At 34.6% G+C, this 22,684-nt stretch overlaps 1 protein-coding gene across 1 annotated transcript in view; it reads left to right on the top strand.

Annotated features, from left to right (window-relative positions):
- Nucleotides 1-22,684, top strand: part of CPNE8 (copine 8) — a 203,509-nt gene that overhangs the window by 107,464 nt on the left and 73,361 nt on the right. The window contains exons 8-10 of the mRNA XM_080812527.1: nucleotides 250-353; nucleotides 5,388-5,492; nucleotides 6,825-6,866. Of these exons, the coding sequence (XP_080668653.1) occupies nucleotides 250-353; nucleotides 5,388-5,492; nucleotides 6,825-6,866 (251 nt within the window). The remainder of the gene's footprint in view (nucleotides 1-249; nucleotides 354-5,387; nucleotides 5,493-6,824; nucleotides 6,867-22,684) is intronic.

Genomic DNA, 22,684 nt, shown 5'->3' with positions numbered 1-22,684 from the left:
TATTTTTTTAATTTTTTTTAGAGGTTTTTAAAAAGCAATAGTTCTATGATTAGAGCAGAAACTTCCAGAGTCAGTTTCTTAGTCTCACAATCCTTTACAAAGTAATTTTATGTTGTCTGGGATTCTTGCACACTTGGCCATTTGCATTAAGATGGTATATTTGTTTTCTTGTCAAGTCTTGCTTGTGATCTGCAGTTTCTAGTTATTTATAACTGAGGTTTTGAGATATTTTATTAATTTTGTTTGTAGGATGCTGTTCTGATGCAATTTTGTGCGAACAAATTGGACAAGAAGGACTTCTTTGGAAAATCAGATCCTTTTCTTGTTTTTTATCGAAGTAATGAAGATGGCAGGTAGATTTATCTTTTATGCATTTTAACTTGATAGTAAGAATGATACTTGAACTATTATTTTTTTTTCAGAGAAGCTCAGTGAATTGATAAACAGTAAAATATTTTGGTATTTTAAAAACTGATTTATTTTTGCATCTCAATAACAATGTAATTTTATAAGCACTTTATGTGTTTTGTATGATATTAAAAATGATTGATTTTCAACTTCAAAGAAACATTTCCTCTGTACTTCACCTAAAATTATAATATTGCCTTAATAGGATAGAAGAATTATATTTTTGTGGAAATCTAAGATGCTAAAGCTAATGCTTCTGGTTATAAAATTGAAGTCTTAAACCATTTTCTTGGAGAAGGATTAGGATTTTATGGGTTCCTTTTTATACTTCGGGGTTTTGGGATTTTTTTCCCCAGTGATATTTGTCTAACATGCAATAACATTTTTCATTACATTTTAGTAATTTGAATGTTTTTAGCAGTCATGATTAGACTGGTTTCTGTGTAGTTTAAAATTGTACCCATGAGTTATAAAGTATAATTTAATATGTACTATTCTACCATTAAATATATTTTATTGTTTCTGTGATTCATACTGTACTGTCAGTATCTGTGGGAAAGTTTAGTGGTCATATTATGGGCTAAGGTCCTATTGCCTCGGTTTAAATCATGACTATCCTACTTAGTAGCTATGAGACCATAGGTAAGCTTTTCAACCCATATGAGCCTCAGTTTTCTCATCCATGAAATGGGCTAATAGTCATAGCTACTTCACAGTGTTGTTGACAATATTAAATGAGTTACAGCACAAAAAACCAGAAGCTTGCTTAATACATAAAATGCAAATGTTAGGTGTTATTTTTATTGATCTTAATATATAAGTTTTTCTTAACTGTATGGAATAAAATATTAGCTAAAGGAAAAATGTTATTTTAAGAGGAAAAAAGAAGGGAAGAGAATGAAAAAAAAAAAGAACCCGTCATGACTGCCACACTTGCAAATGAAACTATACATGTTAATGTTATATAGTAAGTATATAAGATGTACGTAAAAATAGAAAGTTTGCAATTTAAAGTGAATACACTGGGCAATATAAAATGATGTTTTACTTTATTGTGCGATTGTTGTTGATCCAAGTCCTGGTCAACTGTTGGTTATTGTGTTATGGTGTCACATGATTACACTTTTCATACTTTCCTTCTATCTTGGTGGTAAAAAATGACAGAGTAGTATTTGCATCTGAATACTGCTTTTACCCATGTGGAAAATACTGGACAATGAAGGAGCCAGTCATTTGGCAGTCATTTCAAGGGAAGAGAAAAACTAAAGAATGGTTCAGGGATTTCTTTGTGACAATGTTGTCCTGTCTGAACTACTTGTTTTCTGAATTTGCTATTTTTATTTTTACCAGTTTTCTTTACAAAGATTTGTTGTACAATGATAGAATTTCAGTCTCTCACACATTCAATACTACTGATGAGGGTTATATTACGGAAATTTATTATGCTTGTGTAAAAATGATAGTAATTTATTCACTAAATAAATGTAATTATTAAGAAGAGTACGCTTAGGGGCACCTGGGTGGCTCAGTGGGTTAAGTCTCTGCCTTCGGCTCAGGTCATGATCCCAGGGTCCTGGGATTGAGCCCCGCATCAGGCTCTCTGCTCAGCGGGGAGCCTGCTTTCTCCTCTCTCTGCCTGCTTCTCTGCCTACTTGTAGTCTCTGTCTGTCAAATAAATAAATAAATAAATCTTTAAAAAAAAAAAAGTACGGTTAATCAAAAAAGTCATTTAAAAACAACTGTTGCTAAAATTTGGTGGATCTTACTTCAGAAAACTTTCCACTTACATTTACACACAGAAAATTAGGTCACCATCTAAATCTAAATATATATTTGAAGGCATATGTATTAGTGTATATATATTTATATATTTATGTTTTGTTTTGATGAGTTTTGAATGAGTAAAAGTGCTTTTCTCCACACTTTTCATGTGTAAACCTGTTTTTTTAACTGCAAAAATTTTTAGCTTTATTTTTAACATTTATTTGAATATGAGGCTATTTCAAAAATTACCTGTTGCCTGGTGTGTTTGAGGCTCATTTTATAAGATAGAGTAAAACTTCGTTTTAACTGGAAGCATTAATAAAAATCCTTAACAGTATATGATTATAAATTCTTATTTTCTTGCTGTCACATTTATTTAGTAACTTAAACTGTATTCATAATTAGGTAATAATTTTCCTTTGGAATAGCTGGGTTTTTGTTTTTGTTTTTGTTTTGCAAATGGTTTCATGTAAAATACTTTAATAAGGCTTCATTTAAAGTATTTTAATAAGGCTATTTAATAAAAATGTTCTTATAATACTATTTTTAATATATGTGCAGTTATATTTAGGCAGCAATAAATAAATAGCTCACTGAGATGAACCACTTTCTTAAGAGCAAAAGTTCCAAGTGTCAACATATTTAATTGTTATGGCTGGTGATACTAGAAATGTCATAGAATTTTGATTTCGCCATAAACAAAAAGGCCAAAAAGTCAGTAGCGTGTTTGTTGAACATGCTCGTTTGAAGACGGTCAGTTGCTTGCTCTATGATCTACCTCTGTCACTACCTGTGGATCCTTGAATCTAGATATCATCTGTGTATCTATCCGTCTGCATCTACCACCATACCAAAGGCTTGATATATACAAGAATGTGATTCAAGAGAAGAGAAAGCCCCTTTTTAGATCTTTAAGGATGTGTTGTATTTTAAAGAGAGGCAGAAGCCTATTTCTAAAGCAAAACAGTACACTTGACCCTTGTACAAAATGGGGTTTGAACTCCACAACTCCTCTTACACATGGATTTTTTTGGATACAAGACGGTATATGCATTTCCTCTGAAGATTTTTTAAAAAAACATTTTCTTTTCTCTAGCTTTCGTTACTGCGGGAATACAGTATATAATACCTATAACAAACAAAATGTGTGTTAGTTAACTGTTTATATTATCAGAAGGCTTCCAGTCACAGTAGACTATTAGTTCATTCTTGAGGGAGTCAAAAGTTATGTGCAGATTTTTGACTGTGTGGTAGGTCCATGCCCCTGACCCCTGTATTATTCAAGAATGGGTCAATTATGTATGGAAATTTGTCCCCATGAACTTTTCTTAACCATTTTTGTGTACTGTCTTTTCTCTCTGTTTGTTCCCTGTCTAGTCCTCCCTTATCTCTTTTGTTTTTCTTCGGTTTTAGACATCTCAATGACCCTTCTTGAGTCTGCACAGTCTATCCTCAATCTTTCTTTTCATGGCTTTTGCCCCTAAATTGTTTTCGGTGAGTCAAGTCTGACAGCATTTGACCACAATATATTCTCTTGACCTCTGTCAGTTTAGTAGCAGGAGTCTGTTTAACTGGGTGAGGATACTACCAGGGAAGGGGATGGCACTAATGACACCAGTCTTGTGATGAATACTTGATCCTTTAATATTTCTATTTGGTCTCTTAATAGAAGTAGACTCCTCTTACCTGAGAGGAGGGAAATGGACTCCGAGGCTTTTCAAAATGAGAGTATTTTCTTGTGTGGGTTAGGTGCAGCATGTTCAATATGGTGCTTATGTAATACTCTCATGTTCATGACTGTTACAGGCATCCCAGTGTTTGGAAAACTTCATTACGAAGGTCTTCGTGAGGACTAGGTTTGGGTATCATCTGACCGAGATCATTTTATGTCTCATGAACTGCTGCATGTATTTACATTAGGCAAGAACATTTCCAGGACCTGATTCATGTACGGAAATTGAATGGTCTGGTGGAAACAGTGCTGGAGTTTGAATCAGAAAAACCAGCTTTAACACTACATGGATCTTATCTCTTATTGTGTATTCTTTAGGTCTGTAGAGCCAGTGGTTTAGATAAAGAAAGAACCATAAACTTAGTGTCTCACTGTAAGTTCATGATGTTTATCTTAATCAAGGCCCTTGGGTCTCTCCAAGAATCCTACTTTTTTGCTTGATCCACCAAGTTTCCCTCTCTCACAGACAGTTCAGCACTTCTGCCCACTTCCTTCTTTACTGAGGTTCATCCTTCTTATTTCATAAGAAAATTGAAGCAATTGGAGAACTTTCTCATCACAACATCTCCAGTGCCCTCTACCTTCCTGAAAGTTCCTGCAGAATGGCTATCTGTGGTCCCAAGACCACAGCTCCTGCATAGATGCCCTGGGTCCCATCCACTTTCATCTACTTAAGGACATTGCTCCAGTCTTTCTCTTATGCATAGTAAATTGTTTGCTATTTGTTGGATCTTTCCTTTTTTTTTTTTAAGATTTTTATTTTTATTATTTATTTGGGGGGGCACACAAGCATGAGGGAGAAGCGGACTCCCCACTGAGCAGGGAGGACCCTGAGAGTGTGACCTGAACAGAAGGCAGATGGTTAACTGACTGAGCCACCCAGGTGCCCCTCTGTTGGATCTTTCATTTAGCATACAACCTTGCTGTTATTTCTTCCTTCCCAGAGAGAAAAATTGAAAAGGAACAAAAACCACAAAACTTTCTGTGTATTAATCTATCCCCTGAAGCTACCCCCAATTTCTGTTTATGGCTAAACACCTCAAATATATTCTCTACACATGTGTCTGTTTCTCTTCTCTGTCTTAAATCCATCCCAGGCAGGTTTTTGTCCCCAACACTACAACAAGCTAATACTTTGGGGGAATACTAATGACCTTCATGTTCTTAGCCATAGATATTTTTCACTCTTTCAGTATGTCATCACAATTTTTATAGAACTTATTTACAGAGCAGCTTTAGAATTTATTGAATCTGCAAAAGATTATTTTTCTTAAACTTATTGCAAAATCTCATTGCTTTATATTGTAGTGAGCTTATCTTTAAAGTTCTAAAACCACAAATCTCTTTTTACTAAGTCATATACCATCTGCAGGAAGATTGACATTTGTTCTACACAAAGAAGAAAGACAAGAATGCCTACTAAAGCAATATATCATAATCAAATTACGAAAACGAGTGAAACCTTTTCTTTTGTTTTTTACAGTTTTACAATTTGTCATAAAACAGAAGTCGTCAAAAACACTCTAAATCCTGTATGGCAGGCATTCAAGATCTCAGTCAGAGCATTATGTAATGGTGATTATGACAGGTAAGATAAATGACAGCTTTTCTGAGAGTTTGGAATATTTCCTACAGACTTTGTATCTAATAATCCAAGCCAAATTTTTAAAAATTAAGGTGGCTTCTTTACGTATGTAAATGTGTGTTTAACAAGCATAGATGATTTGTTCAGAATTTTCTGAATAACTTTTTTTTTAATCCATGATGATTTGGGGAAGAGGGATAATTTGACTCAAATTTGGTTAAACTGACTGATTTACCAAGACCAGAAATGTACAAAGTGCTAAAAATATATTAAATATTAAGTTTGTTTTAACATATTATTCAAAAATTACCCTAAAATTTTCATTGCCTCAATGCTTTCATTTGGTATTATCTTTCTAGAGAGGGATAAGTAAATACGGAAGCTACAAGGCTATGACTAGGTATATTATCAACTGGATGCACTCTTGAAAATGTTACTTGGTATCACTGTTCTCATGGTCATTGAATCATAGAAGTTCTATAGATGTAGAATAGGGAGGTGCTGGTGTTTTACGAGTAGGTGGGTGGGGTGGCCCTGAAGATACTCCTGCAATATACCTAAAGATTCCTTAATATCAAAGTTTTTTTCTTCTTTTTCATATGAGAGTTGATTATAAGGTTATAATATAAAAGCCCTTAGCCCAAAAGAAAAGCAAATAAATAGAAAGTAAAAATCCAATCTCTTTATTATCTTGTTACTTGAATATTAGAAAAATGTAAATTTATTCTATTAACTAATATCATAGAAGGCATTGTTAGCAGCATGCCATTAAATTTACTTTAAAACTCGACTGTCATTTTATTCATTTAAAAAGATCATAACTTTATTTAACTTCACTCATTCTTTAAGAAAGTGGTTCTTTTAATGTGATTCATGATTAGCATCACCTGGTTAACTTTGTAGAAATTCAAATTCTCGGGCCCCAACTGAAACCCACTGAACCAGGAACTCTGGGCATGAAGTCTAACCACTCAAGTTTTGAGAAGCCCTCATGTGATTTTGATCCATGCTGAGATTGAGAAATCTTGCTCTAACACAGTGGTTTTCTAGAGAAGTAGCTGCATACCTTCCTGGTTGAGGAGCCATGTCAAATTATACATGCTTCCCCCATATACTTTCCCTACTCCTTTTAAAGAATCAGTAAGATTCGAAAAACCTATTTTAAGATATAAGTCAAAATGCAGTAATAAAATCAGCAAAATCCATTTCAAAGTATTTGTAAAAACCTATAAGCATACATTTCATCTAAGAAAATCTATAACTGATTTTTAAATTCTCAATGATGTTTTTTAATTGTACGAAGTAACTTTATGTGTGTATTTTCCCCATGGACAGAACAATCAAAGTAGAAGTGTATGACTGGGATCGAGATGGGAGGTAAGACAATGTCTTTTATTCTGGCTCTTGAAACTTAATAGGCTTTAAGAAGTATATTGAAATGAACACATTTTTTAAATATTAATCTGCAGATTTCAGATTTTGTCTTATTTTTCCAAATGTTAGTGAGGTGCTTACATGAAATTTTAAGAATTTGTGTAATTTTTCAACTTGGAGAATAAGATAGAGGTCTTCCTCGTTGCTAGTATTGTAGTAAAGATTTTCAACTAGGACTTGATTTTTCATTGTACACCTTACAGATGTCTTATGTTATACCTTCATAGTACTGATTCTCAAATGCGTGGGTCTCATAATCTCTCTGAAGATTCCTAGAACCTTTCTATCCATGTCATTCGTAGGAACCCAAATGGGTACCTGAGTACCCTTCCCCCCTAAAAAAAGACATGTATCTCACAAACAAAAAACAAACAAAACTAGAATTATGTCTGGTGATTCACAATGCAAATAGATGTTCAGAACTCCAAAATCATGGTTTCCCTCTGCATGTCACACATGTTAAATCCTAAAAGAGAGGGGACTCACTACTTTTTCTCTTTCTTCTTTATTTTTCCACTGTTTCCACTGTGTTGAGGTGTTGTTAAATGATGTTAAGCCACGGAACCCAGAAATGCTCTCATCTCACCTTGCCCTACAGAGCTGCCTCTGCAGGTCTTCCTGAAGGGACAGAATGTACAGATGTCAGGGGAGAATGACAAGTGCAAAAGCAAAGGACACACTTAATTTTGCTTGGCTAATGCCCTACACTCCAACCCAGAGTTCTCTGAAAACTAGAACTGAAGTGTGCGGTTGAAGCTCAAGATCTAAGCAGCGCCTTTCTCACCGCATTTTATATAAGTCAACAGCCTGGCCCCAAGGGTTGAGGGTGTCTGGATACCTGAGCATTCCTGGTAATGTAGGAACAAGTTCAGCTGAGAAGTCTGGGTTGTCCTGAGGAGACATCTCTTCTGCTACATAGATTAGGAAAATGGCCGACTGGAGAGCCACACCCAGCATGTAGTTGACATTTGACCTGCATTCATTTGCATACATGGTCTAATTTGTGCCCTGGAATTTGGCCCGGCTAGTATTTTCTCCTTTTCATGGAGTGAAAGGGAGGATAGAGAAAGAGGTGAAGACACTATCCCATACTTCAGCTCTCACCAGATAACTGATTTCTGTCTTCATGTGATATCCCAAGCATGACTCTGATAAGCTTCCTAACACCAGTTGAAGTTACTCTTAAAGACAATCCATGTTATACCACAGATCTTTATATTTCTGTCAGCTTATTTATTTAATTGATAATTTATATAGGTTTTCTTTACAAGAATTCTACATGCATTCTTGAGAAATCTAAGTAGAAAAAATTATGTTTTCTCCTAGGAGAAAGCATTGCCGTAGTACTTAATGCTCCATTAAACTTTATTCATTGAGAAAATGAGTTTTGCATCTCAGAATAAATAGAAAAAGAAATGCCAGTCTGAGTAAAGTAGGACTTTATGCCTTATATCATGTACCCTGTTTTAAATTTTAATTGAGAATGGGCAAAAGTGTCAGCTTTTTCCTAGTATTTTGGGGAAATTGGGGAAATGGTTTCGATCTGAACACTATGAAATGAAGGGTGCAAATTCAGATTTCATTTGCATCCATGACTTTTAATCCTAAATTTGCAGACATTGTAGGTATTTTATTGTCCTGGTTTGAAAAGTGAGATTTTATGACTCTCCTTCTGTCTCCAGTTTATTTCTGAGCCACAAAAAGTTTGAATTGTTTTGGAGATCAGAATTATCTTGGAATTTAATTATTATTTTTTCCTTTTTGATATTGGAGTTTTGAGCATTCCTAACCAGGATGATTTATTGAATGTTTTTAATGTGCCAGTTATTCTCTAAGCATTTTTCATGTTACTTCTTTTGTAATTTTCACAATAAGAAATAGGAGCTATATTAATACCATTTTACAGATAGAGAAATCAAGGCAAAGAAGTAAGGTGCCTGAGATCACACAACTAACAAATGGTGCAGCCAGATCTTGAACCCTGGCAGTAGGCTTCCAACAATTCACTCATGACCAATATGCTGTATTTCCATAACAATAGAACTGTAAATTGTGGCAATTAAATAAAAGCCTTCAACCTGGGCAATGGTCTTAACTCTGTGATTCTTTGGTAGTTGTTGATAATGCGGTCACTAGGAAGAATGAAGAGAGTACTTAAGAAACCTTTTAACATAAGTATGTTACTACCTAACATTTTCTGTTACCCAAAGAAGTGGAGGAAGCATTACTAGGTCGCAAGACTATGTAATGGGAAGGTGCGTAGAGAGAAATGAGTATTACAGATTTTGAAAGAAAATCCTGGTAGCTGTTGAAAGGGCCAGTGCATTGTAGAAGAGAGCTGTCTTGGATTATGAGAATAAGATCAGGACCTGAGTCGAAGGCAGATGTTTAATGACTGAGCCACCCAGGCGCCCCTATTGGTCCATATTTTAACTTAAGAAATTTCAGCACATAATTCTGTATAATCTGTGTGTGCTTATTAGCCTTTTCAGTGTTAGCAAAATTATATTTGAGAATGACATATAAAAAGAAAAATTAAAATCATGATTAAATAATTTTTGATAACCCTTTCACTAAATAATGGAATTTATGAAATTTGAAAGGCCCATTGGTCTCTGATAACAGTGATGTGTAAATGCCATAAAATCCAGATACTAGTTTTGTAATGCAATAATACTAGTCACTGGATTGTTACATAAATTGATACTCCAATTTGTGGTTACGTGTGCTTATAATAACATATGGTTATACTTTGTACATGCATTTTTGTTTATCTGACACGATTTCCCAGTGTAAATGTTCTTTCCTTAAATCAGATGAACATGATTTGACACTCATTATTTTCATGATACAATGTAATTATCAGCAGAAGCTGTTTCCTATTCTTTGTCTTACTGTCCTCTTTAGTACTTGTCATAAATCTTGTACATATATAAATTTTTAAATTCTCTGTCTAGATTGAAAACTTTCATTTCTTCTATTTAGGAAAGATTATTTACTCAGTGGGTTCCCCCTGCCTTTTTTTGACAGCTATAACAGCGTTGTCCAGTATAAATATAGTGCAAATTCTATATGTAATTTAAAATTTTCTGGTAGCAGCATTAAAAACTAAAACCAGTGAAACTGATGTAATAATATATTTTATTTAACTCTGTATATGCAACGTGTTATTTTAATATGGAATCAATACAGTTATTTTTTTAAAGATTTAATTATTTGAGAAAGAGACAGAGATAGTGACAGAGATAGGGAGAGGCAGAAATTGCAGGGAGGAGAGGGAGAAGCAGGGATCCCAACGTGGGACTTGATCCCAGGTCCCTGGAATCATGACCAGAGCCAAAGGCAGACACTTCACCGACTGAGTCAACCAGGTGCCCCATTATGAAATTATTAATGAGACACTTCACATTGTTTTATACTAGGTCTTCGAATCCTGGTATGTACTCTTGCTTGCAGCATACTGCATTCAGGTTGGCCCTGTTTCAAATGCCCTGTTGCAACATCTGGGTTGGCAGTTACGGTAGTTGATAGCACCATGTAGCCCCATTAAATCCATACAGTATATATCATAAGTAACTTTATATCAGGTATTTGTTTTAAAACTTGTAACTCCATTTTGTCTGTATTTCACAGAAGTTTAGAGGTGTCCCCTTATAAAGTGGGGAAAAAACTGGTCAGATACCTGTATTATTTTATGTATAAATTTGACCATAGGAAACCCAACAGACAATCTGATCTTTCCGCCTAGGGAGACTATTTCAGTCAAAAATTTAAGTGAACAATGCTTGACAGTGTTACTTGCTTACCATCCCATTTTGTTTTACTAGCTAGGGTACTTCTGACAGTGGAGGTGATAATTATATTCACAGATTAGGAACTTCAGGAAGTGGTGTTATCTTGGGTCAGAATTCTAAGGGTATGTTTAACTCAGTTCATCAACTTGAAATTAATTCTGGAACAAACATCTTGTGCATCTGTGAAGCATACAGAAGTGTGGTAGTGCTGTTGCTCAGGTAACCAGCTGATATTAAAATGGATATCCTGAGCTAGTTTGGAACCGAAGAGACATAGTTATTTATCCTTTTTTATTTAAACACACTGGCAGTGGTCAGAGAGTGCGGAGACATTGCTTGACCTTGGCATGAATAATCAGTGTAAATGCACCAATTTTCAACAAGTTTAACCACTTTACTAAAATCATCTCCATAATTCCCACCATTTCTTCAAGGGATGTGAAGAAAGACTATTTAAACCTCATTTTAACAATTGCAAAGCTGAAGTGCTGAGAAACTGACTTGTCTGGGTTACAAAGCAATCAGTGGTGGTATCTTTGAAAAGCTTCAATTGCTTGAAGTAGCTTCAGCTGACTTTGTAGCTTAATTTAAAATTCAGGGAGCATTAACAGAACAGCTCTGCATTAAAACCATGTGGCTCTAATGTGGGACTGATTGTAAATGGGCCACCGAGTAGATCTCCGTCTCCCGGAACGTGATTTGACGGAAAGCCTGAACTAGTGAACTGCCAGTCATAAAATTTGGCTCTTGAAGTCTGCTGAGAAAGGAGAGAAGTTTTCTTATTAGCACTCTGCACTGTATCGAATGTAGTCTTTTTAAATAGTGAGTGACACTTATGAAAAGAAAGCACAAACTCCATTGATCTGTGAAATGCCAGATAAATGCTATCATTTTCTTGTATGTTACCTTTGAAGATATTTGATAAACACGCTTGATGTTTTATTTCTGCAATTACTGCATCATCACGGTGGGAAAGAACAGTGATTCTTGGTTCAGAGCTTCACTCAAAAACTTATTTATAAGTTGTCTAAGACATTTATGACTCATTTAGGAGAGACATGTGCAAAACCTTTTTTTATTTGTCTCATTTATTTTAAATTCCCTCACTTATTCTAATTGATCTTTCCTTAACAATTATCCTCTGTTTGCAGTTAACCCTGCATGTTCTAAATGTGTATTCAATAGACAACATTCAGCCTCTTTTATTGTTCCACCACCTACCACTTCTTTGAGACTTTTAAAAAATGTTGATAAATGGAATTTCCTATTTGACATGTTATTTACTGACATACTACTCCCCCCCCCACCACACGCACCTCCTACAAATCTAGGTAATGATTTTTCTCATATGCATGTTTTGAGGGTTTTGTCCCCTTTTCTCTTTAATCTACAATTCTTAACCCTCATTAAAGACTGATTTAATTATTTATATATATATTGATACCTAAAGTGCTAATCAAATTTTTATATTTGTATGTCTCTATGTTCTAGTAGAAACTTGAATTAGTTATGGAAGAAGTTGTTATTGAAATTGTTCATATATAGTTGTTATAAGAAATTGTTTCTCATGTGCTAAACAGTTTGCCAGGCTAGTGACAATACACATCTCTAATTTTTATACAGTGATATTTTAATTATATTTAATGCATTTTATATATCCTTCCACTTTTGTGTAAATTTTTGTCTGTTGGTTTTCTGTCCAGGCCCAATTTAAATGCTGTCAGTTGTCTGAAAGCTTTCCCTGTACATGTGAATTCATATACTCCCTCTCTCTCTTGGGTCTTGTGTTTACTATTTAGGAATGTTTATTAGCGTATCTGTATGTTAAGACTTAGGCTGAAATTTTGTTTCTGCCTTATCTTTCGTATTAAAGCTAAACTCTCGGAGGCCAAGGTCTTCGTTTTGTCTTATTATTTCTCACACTGTAAACTATAATATTATATTGTTAATGTCCTTTAATGTATTAACTTCTTGCTGTGTTATTTCAATATTACAGAAGAGAGAATTTGAAATAACTCTGTTGTCTTTCTGATGAACACACTGTTCTCCGTTAGTGCTTGTTATTTATCTTCTCCTTTCTACCCTACTTGAAATTATGACATGGTCTTGAATAATATTAGTGATTATATTTCTCTAGTGAAACTTCAGCAATGAGTAATTAATTCAGCTGTCATTTTCTCTTTTTTTTTTTTTTACCATTTGCAGGTATCTTAGATTTTATATTCATATATCTATGATCTTCTTATTATACAGATTAATTTTTCTACTTTATTCCATGTTCAAATATGGATGATTTTCACTGAGTAAACAGCAGAATTGCCAAATTCAAATCATAAACACAGTTTACACTGAATTTTGGTTTATGATCAGCTTATTATTTATTTCATTTGCCTCCATTAGAATATAAACAGTCAAATTCGGAATATAAATTAATTTCTAGATTTTACATAAGGTAATATTAGAGTCCTTAGGGCTCTTAGTGTTAATTCTTTATTTCACAAAGAAGAGACTGAGCCTATTTAATTATGTCCAATTTGAATTAATCATCAGTTTCATCACTAAATCTGCCTTTCCTCTCATAGGTTTTATTCTATCATGAGATTACCAGAGATGATAATCAAAATGTTTATTAACCATCAGAATAGATGAGTGCTATGTAATGGAAGTAGAGTCCTAGAAATCCTTTGCTTTGCCAGGGTCAGCCTTTTCATTATTGGATGCTGGGTGGCCTGGAGAGCCTTGGGGAAAGTCCTTGGAAACTGGGGTAGTAGGAAGGCACACCAGAGATTGAGCCGTGAAGAGTAGACAATAGGTTTAGAGCAGACTCACTCTGAACAGTGGGTGAGTAGACAAATGTTTTTGTATTTCTACAATGACTTTGACTGTACTGGATATCCACCCCTGAGTGTTATCTCCAGGAGTTACCATAATCCCAGGTTTGCAGACTTGAAAGATCATAATTATATCGACCCTTCCCTTGCTCTCAGCTACCACATCCTGTCAGTTGCCAACTTCAGCATCTCTAAGGAATAAATAATAAAATCATGCCACTACTGCCATTGGTATGAATTCTTGACATTCCCAAAGTTAATTCTATACTTACAGTTTCCACAAGGTTAAAAGATGAAATAAATATGGATATTTATGAAAAGGGTATAAATGTTTTTACTAGGCTAAAAGTGGTAATATGTATGTTTGCTAGCCCTGCAGAAGCAGTTGAGACACAGGAGGAATTTTAACAGACTTTGCTGAGTTCCTCCCTGTTTTTCATACCCAGATAATATTATAATATAGTAATCTATAGTGACAGCTCCCTTCCTGGAGCAGATCCTCTACCTAAAGTCTCTCAGGCAGTTAGGTGGAAGGTCAAAGGTTCCTCCTGAGCCTTCTGTTTCTTAAAAATAATCAGCCTACAATAATCCACATGCTAAAGAGATGTACTTTGGGGTGGCATGAGTTGTTCCCCTGTAGCATAGAAAAAGAACTCAAATTACCTGAAAATGTTACTTTTTATTTGGTCTGTAGACATGATTTAGTATTCAAATCTAAATTTTAAAATCTAAATACCATTGACCAAAACATTTCCACCTAAATGGAAAGCATAAAACACAAAGAAAAGAAAATAGAAGACCATGAAATAATCTCTGAATTTGGAAGTCTTTCTAAATGTAGTAGGAGATAGAGCAAAAAGGGTCTTTTGTTAAAATGAGCTTTTTTTTTTTTTAAGATTTTATTTATTTATTTGACAAACAGAGATCACAAGTAGGCAGAGAGGCAGGCAGAGAGAGAGGGGGGAAGCAGGCTCCCTGCTGAACAGAGAGCCCGTCACGGGGCTCAATCTCAGGCCCCCAGGACCATGACCTGAGCGGAAGGCAGAGGCTTTAATCCACTGAGCCACCCAGGTGCCCCTAAAATGAGCTTTTTAAGTGAATACTAATGTCACATAGAAAAGTGCACAAGTCATAAATACACAGCTCCCTGAAATTTCACAGATGGAATTTACCATGTATATATTCAGCACCCGCATCAAAACATGACTTTACCAAGCACTGCAGAAGCCGCCTCCTCCCTCTTCCATTCATTTTTGCGCCTCCTGCCCAGTAACCACTTTTCCAGACTTTCATTAGCATGGCTTAGTGTTTCCTGTTTTTGAATTTTATATAAATGGAATTGCATAGTAGGTTCTCTTTTTTTGTCTGGCTTTCCTTAATATTAAATTTGTGAAATTTGTTCACGTTACATGTGATTTGTTCATTCTACTACTGAGAGACTTTTTTTTCAGTTATTAGTATGATTAGTGCTTCATGAACATATTTGTGTATACTTTTTGGTTATACATTGTGAAATTCAATCCAGTTGCTTATATACGTAGGAAAGCGTCATATGGTGCTGTGTGAATGAGGTGGCAGAGTTAAACTGGCTTACAGATCACCCATTTATTCCAAGTTTCCCATTGATTTTTATAGAAACAACATCTTAATTTTTTTCTCACTCATTTAATTAATATATAGTCACTCTTGCCTTATTAGCTTCAGAGATGGAAACATCTAAATCGTATGCAAATTCCATCTGTATTTTCCATATGTAGTGTTCTAGAACCTATTTTAATGTTGAGCAATAACAAAAAGGAAAGTTTTAATTGTACTTTATTCTCCAAAAAAATTAAGATACCACCTGCCTTGTGGCTGATTTTGATTCAAGTTCCTGTTAACATCTCCATGGGTCCTTAGTTTTTGTCCTAAGATGAAAACATTTCTACTTCTATTATATTCAAAGCATTCAAGAATAATTTCTTATAAAGATGCTTTTTCACCAAAGAACGGTCTCCTAATGAAAGGAAGCAGAGTTTTAAAAACCATTTGAAAGATGGACACTTGTGTAGACAAGACAGTCATTCAACTCTGAAGCAACACAACATTACTTATTTTGATTATTTTTATTATCATTTCATGCCACCCTTCAGACTTTCAGTTTGTGATTGTAGTCTGAAAAAAAAATACAGCTTATTTATATGATAACACGCATGAGAAATGTGTTGAGTTTTCCAAGAGAAAAACACAAAGGTTTACCTCTTTCCCCATTCGTGGTCATTGTTTTTAGCCACTAAAATACTGGATAAAATGTAGCCTTGATTAACAAATTTGTGACTTCACGTAGTTTTATCAATTGTATTCATGTTTAAAAGGGTTTTCCCTTTGCTTATGTTGAAGAATATTTTGCACATCTCTATAATGATTTTGTGTCATCTCCATTCTATGAAATAGAAAACCTTAACCTTTTCCTATAATCAAGAATAAAATACATATTTTTTTCACTTATTGCCAGAAACATTGTAGGCCATTTGCAGCTGGGTGTCTCCATGAGAAACACTTGGGGCCCTTGTCTTACTCTAATACCTCTCCAGATACTGTTTAAGCGGGCTTGGGATACAGTCTAAATGGGAATTGTTTGAAAATCTGAAAAATTTTGAAAATTTGAAAAAAACTCCCCAGGTCATCCTAATGCAGATTTGGGTTGAGAACAATTGTTAGAAACTCACTCTAGAATCCTGTAGGCATTAATTACCTGTTATCTTCCTCATTTTTCTGATAAATGAATTAAGGTTAAGTTTCTTGCTCCAGATTGTCTTCACGGTTTGTGCATCATTGTAGATAATGCTGCTATAAACATCTGGATCCCTGTATCCCTTTGATTAATATTTTTGTATTCTTTGGGTAAATACCTACTAGTGCAATTACTGGATCATAGGATAGTTCTATTCTTGACTTTTTTTTTTTTTAAAGATTTTATTTATTTATTTGACAGACAGAGATCACAAGTAGGCAGAGAGGCAGGCAGAGAGAGAGGGGGAAGCAGGCTCCCCAGCGAGCAGAGAGCCGGATGCGGGGCTTGATCCCAGGACTCTGGGATTATGACCTGAGCCGGAGGCAGAGGCTTTAACCCACTGAGCCACCCAGGTGCCCCTATTCTTGACTTTTTGAGGAAACTCCACACTTTTTCCAAAAAGTTTTCCAAAGTGGCTGCACTGGTTTGCATGCTCACCAGCAGTGCAGAAGGGTTCCCCTTTCTCCAAATCCTCATCAACACCTGTTGTTTCTTGTGTTGTTGATTTTAGCCATTCTGACAGGTGTGAGGTGATACCTCATTGTCGTTTTGATTTGTATTTCCCTGATGATGAATGATGTTGAGCATCTTTTCATGAGTCTGTTGGTTATCTGTATATCTTCTTTGGAAAAACATTTATTCATATCTTCTGCCCATTTTTTAATTGGATTATTCACTTTTTGGGTGTTGAGTTTTTTAAGTTCCTTATATATTTTGGATATTAACCCTTTCTCAGATATGTCATTTGCAAATATCTTCTCTCATTCCATAGTTGCCTTTTAGTTTTGTTGATTGTTTCCTTTGCTGTGTAGAAGTTTCTTATTTTGATGAAGCTTTTGCTTAGTTCTGTTGAGACTCCAAATTTAAACCTAGTGAATGGTCTCAATCAGACAGTACTAGAACACATGATGACTTCATGCCAGAGGAACAAAAACGTCTCAGATCACATCAATCTAAGTCTGTTGTGCTTTCTTCTACAAAACCCAGCTAAGTCTATCTTTCTAACTGATACAGATGTTTTCAAGACCTGTCTAGGTTTTACCATGCTTCTAATTATCTCCCCCAAAATTACTTTTGTCATTCACTGTATTTCCTTTTCTTTTTTTTCACCCCTAATTCCTCTTTTTAAAGTTACATATCACAGTAGAGAATGCATATCAGGCTATTAGAAATATGAGGCTAGAGAATTAGAGAGATGCTGGAGTATAAATCAAAGGCATAAATTGGAGGATCTTCTAATTAAAAGATCTTTTTGACACAATAGAAGTATATATGATTACTCACTGGGAGTTTGGGGGAAAATTCTACAGAGCTGGTGATAAAAGTCTTCCAATTAAATGAAACTTAGAGTTGTGAGTGATGAAGACTTTCAGATAATAAAGATGCTGATCATTTATGCAATAAGATATATTGATAGGCAATCATCACCTATTATTTTCTCTGTGATTTTGAACACCGAGACAATTTGAGATTTTGTGTAACCTGTAGATATTGTATAACTGTATTGTGTTTATTAATCACCTGCTAGAATTCCAAATACATACAAAATTAAACTTAGTGACAACTAAGTCCTAGAAAAAACAGCGTATTAAAACTTAGCAAATGAGAAGTTCACTACAGACATGAATTTGCTTTACCTTTACTTTTTAACAGTTTTAATATTTCATTGAAATTGGCTAGTCAGAAAGACAGAGTGAAAATGAATAAGAAAGAGACAATGTGGTGTGTGCAATCTTTTTGTTACATAAATTGCTCTTATGGAATAGCTTGGTAATTCAATTTCAAGATCATTCATTATAAGAGTTTTATATTTAATTTGGTATCCCAAGCAATTTTACATATTTCCTCTCAATTCTTAAAGAAAAAAAAAATCCCAGTAGGAAATATTATTGTTCTTTTCCCAGATATGAAAGTTCAAGTTCAAAATGTGGAAATGATTTGTCCATTTTACATGACTATTAGGTAGTCACTGGTTTTCAAACCAAACTACTGCTTATTGCTCTAATTATCTTTCTAGGTACTGCTAGTATAGGATAAATGGAACATGATAGTCAGAATTCCAGATCTTTCTTTGAAACATAAGTTCATACTTTTAGCATTTGATGATGACTCTTGTAGACATAACCTGAGAGAATTAAAACAGGGTAAAAATGTATTCATGTTACATTCATATCATGTTTAGAAAGGAAAATTTCATAGTTGCTAATCTGGAGAAAAATTAAGACAGATAGAATATTGTCACTCCCAATAACAATTTAGGTTTGGTAAATATTCATACATATTTGAATGCTTGGTGGTGTTCACATATTTTTTTAAAATTTTTGACCAAATGACTGACTGCTGTGAGTAAGAGCTGAGTTCCCTAAATGATATTTTATGGTCCAAAAGTTTGATTTGCTGCTCCCCATCAAGCCATTTTCTAAGGTATTTTTCTTGCAAGAACCCAAAACAAATTTCTGGTGTTCTGTTCAGAATAGTTCAAGTTAATCAACTAAACTCTCTTGGGGAAATGAATAGGAAAATGTATTTTATGGTTTTGAGGGATGAAAAAATTTTACTAGAAAACCTGCTGATTTACCCAAAGTCAGTAGATTCCAAAGGTAAAACTTGTAGGCAGACATTATTTTTATGGTGTTGCATAGATATTTCTTTCATTTCCACTAGAAAATGCACAGATACCTATACTGTATTTTAAGGACAAAGTTTCTGTTATGCTCATTATTAAAAAGAAAGAGCTTCTGTACATAAATATTATCCTATCTTAGCAACCCAAACAACAATTCACTGAGTACTTTTAATTCTTTGATTAATGTCTGAGATATCTCTCTCTTAGGAACTCAGTGATTCTGAAATTTTGCTTCATAGTCTCCTGGAGTCTTGTTTGGTTAAAAAATACATTAATTTGGTGAACTATCAGAGACTATGGACTCTGAAAAACAACCTGAGGGTTTTGAAGGGGCGGGGGGTGGGAGGTTGGGGGAACCGGGTGGTGGGTATTAGGGAGGGCACGGATTGCATGGAGCACTGGGTGTGGTGCAAAAACAATCAATACTGTTACGCTGAAAAGAAATAAAAAAATTAAAAAAAAACATTAATTTATTCAAGCTTCTAAAACACACAAAAATTTTTTTATGAGGTAGGTTATTCTATTTCTGTATTTTAGTACTTTGAAGATAATCACATTGTTTTTTGTTGTTGTTTTGGTAAAGATTTAATTTATTTGATGAGAGAGAGAGAAAGAGAGGGAAAGCACGTGCCAGCATACAAGTAGGGAGAGTGGCAGGCAGAGGCAGAGGGAGAAGCAGGCTCCCTGCTGAGCAAGGACCCTGATGCCAGGCTCAATCCCAGGACCCTGCAACAATGACCTCAGTGGAAGGCAGATGCTTAACCGACTGATCCACCCAGGTGTGCCTATATTCACATTGTTAAAACCATTATTATAAAATGAACATGTCTTAAAAACACATAAAGTTATTAAAGCCTAAAAGTATTACCTAAAAAGTTTTTTTCTCCATAGTGTAAGAAAATAATTTTCATTTTGAGAAGTGAAAGGGTAATAATGTAGAAATTCAAAGAAAATCTTACAAATCTTGAATGGCAATAAGTAGTTACTACTTTTGTATTAATGTAAAAATAAGCACGCACTTTCCAATATGGAGGAATTCTTTCATATCTGAAAGTTCTGAGATACCAAATGAGATCTAAGTCAGGGATTACAGTAAACTCTGTCAGTTCTAAATGTGCAATTTCACCACAGTGCAGTAATTATTTTTTAAAATTTACAAGATGTACATTTTTTACTAACAATGCCTGGTCTACACAGCACAAAATAAAGTAAGTTTTTTTAATTACTTGGTTTTATTTGAGATAAATATTCTAGGCAATTTGGTGGGAGCTGGAATTACTGCTTTTTGGACCTGAATGATCTGAATTGTCTATACATGTTAATTTAAAACTACCAACCCCAGTAATTTACATAGCTTTTTACTGGATATAGACTTTTTCTTTCCTTGTAGGTCTCCTAAATCTAAAACCTTAAAACTGACCAAAGAAAGCTCTCCATTTTAACTAGAGGTTTGAAAGAATTTCAATAGCAAATGTATCTTCATCTCCTCCTATTCGGGCTTCACCCTTGGGAGTTGATCCGAGCTGCCCTTCTGGAGTCCCTCAGTTTGTCAGGAAGATAATGGACAGTGTGGGGACTGGTGGCCAGAGAGAGTATGGAAACTGGTAGACTGCTTCACAAGCCAGGTTGGCAAGAGAGCTAGGACATTTATGATGTCTGTTGGCAACTCTGGCATGACAGTGGGAAGTGGTGCCCCAGCACACAGAGTGGACAGGATATGCCAGAGGAAAAGAAGGGATTGTTTGCCAATGAAAAGAACCCAACCTTGGGTAGCAGTGCACTGTAGTATGCACCTTGACAACTTTTGCTACTTAGGGGTGGGGGTTGTGTGTTGTATAAGTGTGTGTGTGTGTGTGTGTGTGTGTGTATGAGAGAGAGAGGGAGACAGTAGTGTGTGTGTGTATAAGAGAGACAGAGTGTGTGTGGTGTGTGTGTGTAACTTCTGTCAGAACTTTTTCCTTGTGCTTTTTATTATAAAAACAAACTTTGTAGAGAAATGATAGAATATCTATGTTCCAGTCTTCATCATTGTGAAAAAGCAAGAAACAATGAAACTATTATGTCTTAAAAACATATAATGGTATTCAAGGCTTACAGAGATTAAGCAAAACTAGCAATATAATATGAAGTCTAGATAGATGAACAGATAGATTTATCTATGAACCGGGGCAACTTTGTGTGAAAAGTAAAATATAAACAAAGTACTAATCTATATTCAGTGGATAACCCAGAAATATACCATGTATATAAAAGGTATATAAATGAACAATTTATAAAAGCATCTGGTGCTTTACTCAAAATTTGTTAGAACTATGAATTGAATTTATCTTCTCAAAACTAAAGTACATATATTTTAAAATTCTTGAATGAAGGTATCTGTTACCAATATGTTGGAAAGGGAGTAATTACTTTGAATTGCATTTATATGGCTATAGACCAATGACAGCAAAAGAATAAAAAGGTACAAGAATAGAGATCTAATATCTCATTTTTAAAAACTTAAATCTTTTGAAAAAATTTTAAAAATTAAAAAACATGAAACTGATATTTTGGCCATTATTTTATGCTAATCCTGCTTCTGATATTTTGTTGTTGTTTTGCTTAGTATAATACTAATTTTTATTATTCTCATTAGTGTGAAAAAATAATACTCATTGGCTGATAGTTTAAATTTCAGAAATAGGTTAGTGCATCACACAGATCTACCTTTCTAGAGATTAATACTTAAGAACTAGAATTCAATCACTGAAATTATAGAGGAAGAAGTATGTGACATGGATGACAAATGTTTCAGAGTTCATGAAATTAGAGGATATCCTAACGAGACATTATCTCAGTTAACTTTTTTTTTTTTAAAGATTTTCTTTATTTTAGAGAGAGAAAGAGAGCACAAGTAGGGGGAGTGGCAGAGAGGGAGAAGCAGGTTCCCCACTGAGCAGGGAGCTCTATGCAGGGGTAGATCCCAGAACCCTGGGATCGTGACCTGAGCCCAAGGTAGACACTTAACCAACTGAGCCACCCAGGTGCCCCTCTCAATTCACTTTTTAATTTATATAATCCTAGAAAAATATCCAAAGATCCTGGCTAGCTAAAGAAATTTCATCCTACCTTTCAATGAATTAAATTGCATTTGTGAAACTGTTGCTAGGTAGAAGTGATTTTATATTAATAATTTTTGGCTATATACAGTTTGTTTCCTCTTTCAGTAAATTTTAATTTGAGTGAGAAAATTTTGCTTGATGATGTTTTGCTGCATTAAGCTTATTACAGGAAATGGAAAAGAATTAAAGGTAATTATGTAAAAAAAAGTTAGACTTTACGTGTAGTTAAAATTGATATAATGTCAATGCATACACATGGAATTTAAATAATGTAACATTTATAAATATATTTTAAAAATATGTCTATATCCTATATTTAAAAAAATGGAGTGGCTATGTGGGCGAACAGTTTGGGCTTAAATGTCATAAATCATCATATATAACATTTTCTTTAGTATGGTATGTATCATTTTTTGCATCAATGTAAACCGCATTAAAAATATTGTCAGGGCCCCTGGGTGACTCAGTCATATAAAATGTCTGCCTTTGGCTCAGGTCATGATCCCAGGGTCCTGGGATCTAGCCCTGTGTTGGGCTCCCTGTTCATCAGGGAGTCTCTTCTCCCTCTGGCCACCTCACCCCCGCTCCTGCTTGCTCTCTCTCTCAAATAAATAAAATCTTTTAAAAAAATACATT

Source organism: Martes martes (assembly GCF_963455335.1).
Source record: "Martes martes genome assembly, chromosome: 8".
In the NCBI taxonomy this organism is placed as follows: Eukaryota; Metazoa; Chordata; class Mammalia; order Carnivora; family Mustelidae; genus Martes; species Martes martes.
The sequence above is the reverse complement of the archived record's forward strand: the minus strand, read 5'-3'. Positions and strand labels throughout refer to the sequence as shown.